The 6810-nt window shown below is 39.3% G+C and overlaps 1 protein-coding gene across 5 annotated transcripts in view; it reads right to left on the minus strand.

Moving 5' to 3' along the window:
* FMN1 (formin 1) overlaps nucleotides 1–6810 on the minus strand; it is a 367926-nt gene that overhangs the window by 164253 nt on the left and 196863 nt on the right. For all 5 annotated transcript variants that reach the window (XM_084776574.1, XM_084776572.1, XM_084776573.1 and 2 more), the window contains one exon: nucleotides 6234–6384. In XM_084776574.1, coding sequence (XP_084632700.1) covers nucleotides 6234–6384 — 151 coding nt within the window. The remainder of the gene's footprint in view (nucleotides 1–6233; nucleotides 6385–6810) is intronic.

Consider the following 6810-nt stretch of genomic DNA (forward strand, 5'->3'; position numbering starts at 1 on the left):
TAACTTAGGGATAGAGTAAACACGAGCACACCAACAGTGTAAACACTTATCTTACAGTGCAAGAAACAGAAGGCGAGCCAACCTGAGATGAAGCACTAGATGTTGGAATGTGTCATTATAGGAAGTTGTGGAATGCTTTTATAAATATTGGAAAAAGAGAACAGTCCAGAGATATTCTAGATTCTTTTTCTTTTTTCTTTCTTTCCTTCTTTTTTTTAAAGACACAGTCTCATGTAGCCCAGCCTAGTCTAGATGATCCTCCTGCTTCTGCTTCCTGGACTGTGGCATGAGGTTATTGTGCAATTTAAATGCTGATTTCTGTAACCTGCCCCCCATGTCTGGTTGCAATCCTTGTTCTGAGAATCTCCTGCCTCAATGTTGTGTAAACACTGCTCCCCTATTGTCCCCTGATATGTCAATCACTGTAGAGGGGAGAGAATAGGGCTAGATTCCCTGCCCTCCAGGGCAGGAGGAGTTAGAAGAGGAAGTAGGGGATTCTGCCTTAGGCAGAGGTCCCTGAGAGATCAAGAGATTCAGCTGGAGCAGAGAATGCCATAAAGTGTAAGTATCTTGGGAATTTACACTGGGAGGAAGCCAGACTAGCTTAGAGAGTTAAGAAGAGAGTAATAAGAAGAGAGTATTGTACTGTAAAGCTTGATAAGCAAATAATATAATAGAGTCTCAATTATTTAGGTGCTAGTTGGGTTAAGAGAGAAACTGAGAAACAAACACAATTTCATAAAAACAACTTTAACAGGGTGCCAGTTTACAAGTGTGTGTCAATACAACTGGTAATATTTTCATCCCAAGGCTTTGACATAACAGTAGTGTATTAAGAGATTAACATAAAGTCCTGAGGATGCCTAAAGGAATTTTTATAATTATAATTTTCTTTTATTCCCATAACAGCCACACTAAGGAGTTGATAGTCTCAATTTTATAGAAAAAAAAAAGCTGATGTGGGAAAATAGTTTGCTCTGAATAAAGGGATAATAAAGATTGTACCAAGTGGTGGTGTTATTATCAGTTGTTGTGTTCTGAGCTCTTGTTCTCAGTTTGCTTACTGTTGTGCCTGTAGTGGCTGATGGGACCTACTGTAACAAGTGAGGGTGGCAACTACCTATGTATGCAATTTGTCATTCCTACAATTTTTTGTTAAAATCAATTAGTAAAATGAAATGGGTTGACTCATGGGAAATAATACAGTTGAAATCTATGTATTTTGTTGCAGTAATTGTACATAAGGCACACATTTTTCTTTGGGAGTTTGAATTCTTTTTTTTTTTTTTTCCTTTTTTCTTTCTTGTAATGGAACACTGAGGAACACTTTGGATAATCTCACAATGGAAGAAACAGTTTAGACTTTATCAAGTGTACCTGTGTCCTGGCTCCTGTAGCAATGACTGTTCCTATTCATCATCTTCAACTCAGTCATCTCAGTAAAAGCTATGATTATCAACAGTGTGGTAAGGTGAGTTATTAAAGGAACCACAGACATATGCTTAAGCTCTTGATATGCTCCAATGCTCATTATCAGTAACATCTTCACAGTCAGAGTTGTATAAAGCCCTAGAAGTCACTTCATCCTTGGTTTCTATGTCCTAATCTGAGAATGGAACTACACTATGAGTGAGTTTCCTTCTAATTTTTAGACTACATATTATAAAACAAGATTCCTGCTCAGTTTGAGAATCCATGTCTATCTTAGTACAAGATAGGATCAACAGTGAGAAATGTAAATAGCAGTATAAAGCCTGACCTTAGAAAGTCTCACCTGAGTTCAGAAGACTCAATAATAAAGCCCATCCTTTCTGAAGAAACATACATGTGGAATGCAGCAGGTCTACTTGAGAGATCTGTACGCTTCTGCCTCCATATTAGCTGAGCCATTCCTCCCAAGATTCACAAAGCTGGATGCTTCAATATCCAACACACATGGCTCTCCCTCTCCAGTTCAGGCATTATAAAAAGGCCTATTTGGCAAGTGTTCTCACGGTCTTCTCATATGGGGACCATCTCATTACTGTGCTGAAGGATTTGGCCCCCACTTTCAGAAAGTCCTCTGAAAAGCCACTTTCATCTTCAGTTCAGGAGAAAAGAAAATAAACATCTGATTCTAGATGAGACCAAGGGATCCATCTTGATGTTTAAAATCTGGCCACAGGCATGGAGGCTGTGTAGGCTCAAAGTGGCAGATCTGCAGTCTTCTGGCATCGATTTAGCTTTTTACTTTCTTTACAACTTAAAAACCTCAACTTAAGGTAGGATACAAGCCAAGCTGAAAACTATAGACTCCCTCCCCACCTGGTGAAGACTTCTGGACCCAGATTTTTTCTCCATTTGCAGTGAACCCTCAAACACAACACACATGCATGTAGATCCTATGGGGTGATGGAACCTCACCAAGGAGAAAGCTTAGAGAGTTCAAAGGAAGCACATGTCTCTTCATACAGGGCAACAAAACAAATAATCAAAAACTAATTGCCTTAATTAAAATCAACTGTTGAACAGGCACACAATTAGGAGATAAGAAACTCAAATGAATCACCAAATGTTAACATACTTGGAAACAAATATTCACTTACCAAAACAGAAATAATTCATTTTAGGAGGAAACAACATGTTACCAAAACACACAGAGAGAAACAAAAAGAGCAATACATTTGAAGAAGAAATGGAAACACAGAAGAAATTAATATGGTAGTGCATACTTGGGAGTTTCTGTTAGAAAACTCTTGATAACAGAGGTAAACTGAGGCTGTTTTTGGAAAGTAGGGATTTTTCTTCTGCCTTTATTCTAGTGATACATGGCACCTAAAAAAACCAGCCTGAGCACAGGGCACAGGCATGCACACATGCACACACGTAGCCTCTGTAAGAACCTAACTTTCCTGGAATACATTCACGGTTTGTTCGTGACTTTTTACCTGGTACTGCTCTTACACAAGAACCCCAGTTGTTCCATGAAATACATACTTTTTAAAAACTATATTCATAGCAGACTTATTCATTTTTTACATATACATTTATATTATTACACCTATATACAATAAACTACATACAGCAAGACGGACTATGAAACAATTAGGAATTATATAAATGTTACATTCATAGTGTTTTGGATGTTTGTATTTGACAAACTTGAAGAAAACATCTTTTCTATCTTGATGAGTCTAAAATTCTGAATGTGAATCAATATCTATCATATATCATCTCTATCAACTTAAAACAGCTATCTAGACCTAAAAACATCTTAACCCCTAAATAACTAAGCTTAATTGTAAAACTAAACTATCTGGTCTCCAACCCCATTAGAGACTTGAGAAAGAGTAAAATTAACTACCTGAGAAAACAGAGAGTATAGATTAGCAGCTTCCCAAATAAGAAGATGACAGAGATAATTTGCTGCCTGAACAGTCACCCAAAACTCTCTATAATGTTGGAGCATCATCTTCAGCCTTCTGGCCCAGTATATCTGACAGACATATTTCTGAAGCAGGAACTATTCAGGACTTCCTTACCCTGTCTTGGCAGAGTTTGGCTGTCAACTCTGCCTGCATCCAAGCTTGCCCATTTTTAGGCAGAATTCTGTCTGTGGCAGAAACAAGGACATTTTGCCCAGTGGCTTGTTTGCCGCATTTGAAGCCATCTCCATAAGGAGGTTCTTTGAGGCTCATCATCTTCTTTGAGGTAGGCTGGGTGCTGTCAGGAGTTAACCTGTGTAATACATACTTTTAAAGGATTTATGCTGTGTACTAGAAAGATAGATCAGTGATTAAGAGCACTTGTTGCTCTTCCAGAGAACTTGAAAGAGAAAAATTATTGATCATGTTTTTAGGTCTATGAGAAAACTTAATTTGGATCACAAAACTACTGTAAGTTTCAGCTCCTTTCATGTAATATAATTGTGATTGTGGCAGCATAGAGAGTATGAACTGACACATAAAACCTACCACATAATTTAAGAAGGAATACTGATAACAGCATTACAATCCGATATATACTTGTAACTTTCTCAGATCCCCATAGACTTGACAGTACTCTAGTCAAGTAGATTTGGTATTGATCATCATGTTTTATAGGAAAGAGGAAATATGCAAAGGAAAACAACCACTCCAAGTTCAAAGAGACAATCTGCAACTGAACCAGGGCTCACTGTGTCCTTAGCACCACTCTGCTATTAAAAAAAAAAAATGAATGCAAAGGAACTTCAGTAATGGCGGTACCCATAGCTATCGTGAGAGCAGCCATTGGAGAATGTGGGCTACTCACATACCTCAGACTATGTATGATATGAATGCATTTCATTATCTTAGAAGGGATTGATGTGTGACTGTTGTGCTAGTCAGCTTTCACAAATAATAAGATACCTGAGGCAAATAGCTTAGAACGAGAAAAGGTTTGTATTCACCCATTATTCTGTATGTTCTGTCAAAATCTGGTGTCTCTTTTACTTCCAGCTTTTGGCAAAGCCCTCAAGAACATGCAGACCCACCTCGTGAGCTGGTATCAAGGAGACTTGAGGGCAGGTACACAGTAACCTAAAGACCTTCTATGGGGCACTATATCCTAAAGGTTCCAGTAACATCATCTGGGGACCCAAAGCCTTACCAAATAGGCCCTTGGGGGACTTACTAAGCCACACCAGATGTTTTCTTGTGTTATAGCTAAGGGATTAGGAGAGAGCAAAGGCTGGTACCTTTCTTTGGGTCATACACTGAGATATGATTAGGCCTCACATCTACATGATTGCTTGAGGATGGTGGGGTTGTTCTACAGAAGACTAGTAGCTTTTGGTTTTGAAATCCTCATGTGTTTACACAGAAGTCACCTTTCCAATAGGACCTGCCTCAAAAGCCCCATTTAAAACTGCAGGCCCTGCCCACACCTTCTCCATACTGATCTTTCTCGGTACTCTGCTGTATGATTGCCAAGGTCTGCTTGTATTAATAACTGCTAAACTCCAAAGGGCAATGACCATTTTAGGGTTAGGTTTTTTCCCCATCCCACATATTGCTAATATTTACAAAGAGCTGTCCAATAGAACTTACTGTGTTACCATATTTAGTAGCTACTGAAGAAAAGTACCTAGTGTAGTTAAAGGACTGAACATTCCATTTTGCTTGTTATTATTGAAATGGCTACATGTTATCCCCTAGCACATTCTAGCACAGGCCTAGAACACTGCATTGTACCACACAGTCCAATACATTGGATCTAAGAATGAATTCATGAACGAGATATATTTACACATATATGCACATATTTATGTATGCATGAGGAAGTGCTTACAAACCTGTGAGCATGTGCATTTGGAGGCCAGAGGTTGTCAATGGGTGTCTTCAATTACACAGTCTCTCACTGAACCTGGAGTTCTCTACAGCAAGCCCCAGGGATCCTCCTACCCCTTCTCTTCAATGCTGATAGTACAGTGTAGTACTCAGTGCTGCCATTCCTAGCTTTTTGGTCCCCTTGGGATCAAATTCAGGTCCTTGTGCTTAGTGGCAAGGCCCTTTACCAACTGAGCAATAACCACAGTCCTATAAAATCTGTTTTTTTTTTCTGGTGGAATACAAATTACTTTCACTACAGCAATCTGAGCACATTTTTCAATAGAATTAATGACTATAGTTGTGCTGCCTAGTTTTATGTCAACCAGACACAACCTAGGGTCATGTAAAGAGAGGGGAACTTCTATTGTAAAAAATGCCTCTCTAACATCCAGCTGCTGGCAAGTCTGTAGGCATATTCTTAATTGGTTATCCATGTAAGAGGGTCCAGATAATTGTAGGTGGGGCCACCTCAGGCTAGGAGTCCTGGATTCTATAAGAAAACAGCCTGAGCAGTCCAGGAGGAGCAAGCCAGTACACAGAACTCTTCCATGGCCTCTGCCTCAGCTCCTGCCTACAGGTTCCTGCCCTATGTGAGTTCCTGTCCCTACTTCCTTTAATAGTGTAGAGTGATAAGGAAGCATAAACATAACAAACTTTTCCCTCTACAACTCTTTGGTCATAGTGTTTCATCACAGCAACAGTAAGCCTAACTAAGACAACAGTTGAGAATAAAATTTAAAAATTCAGAAGATAGAACCAAAATGGCAAGCCCAGGTTTCTTCAACTAACTGCATCCATTTGCCATTCAAGATTTACATAATTTTCTGGGGAGAGAGCACCAGCCAGCAGGGTGTAGTGAATTCCCATGGGCCTATGATTATAATGACTACCACATGGTACCTTTTTTACTTTGTTCTTCTTCTCGTAGGTCTCTGACAGGGGTTTCTTCTTTTGTTGAGTTGTATCTTTGGAGAATAAATATTCAAATTCACTGGTGTCCCTAATATGAGGTTCTTCTAAGGAGTCCCACAAAGTTGGTGTGGCATCATGGCTTAAAAGAGAAAGCACCAAGTTAACTATAGGACACAAAGCAAGAAAGAGTATAATATGATGACAAAATCTTTTTCTAGCTCACTTAAGGAAAAATACAAAACCCTGGTAAAGCCTGGATAAAGGCTTTTCATGTCACACAGGTTGAAAGTCAAAATATATAACAGGATATTTTAACCCACATCTTCACGCAAACATCCAAAAAGCACGATGGCCATTAGTTCAGTACAAGAGGTCTGGAGAAGGCCCTTAGGACTAGAATTTCTGAAGGTGAGGTTTGGGGCCATGTAAACCACTCCTCTCTTAGTCATAGCATCTCCTGCAGGCAAAAATGACATTACAAGAAGGCAATTCTAAGCATGGGCAGGCATTCTCTTTTTTAAAAAAATAGCCGGTCGTGGTGGCGCACGCCTTTAATCCCAGCACT

The sequence above is a fragment of the Acomys minous genome, assembly GCF_964271855.1.
Source record: "Acomys minous genome assembly, chromosome: 3".
NCBI lineage: Eukaryota > Metazoa > Chordata > Mammalia > Rodentia > Muridae > Acomys > Acomys minous.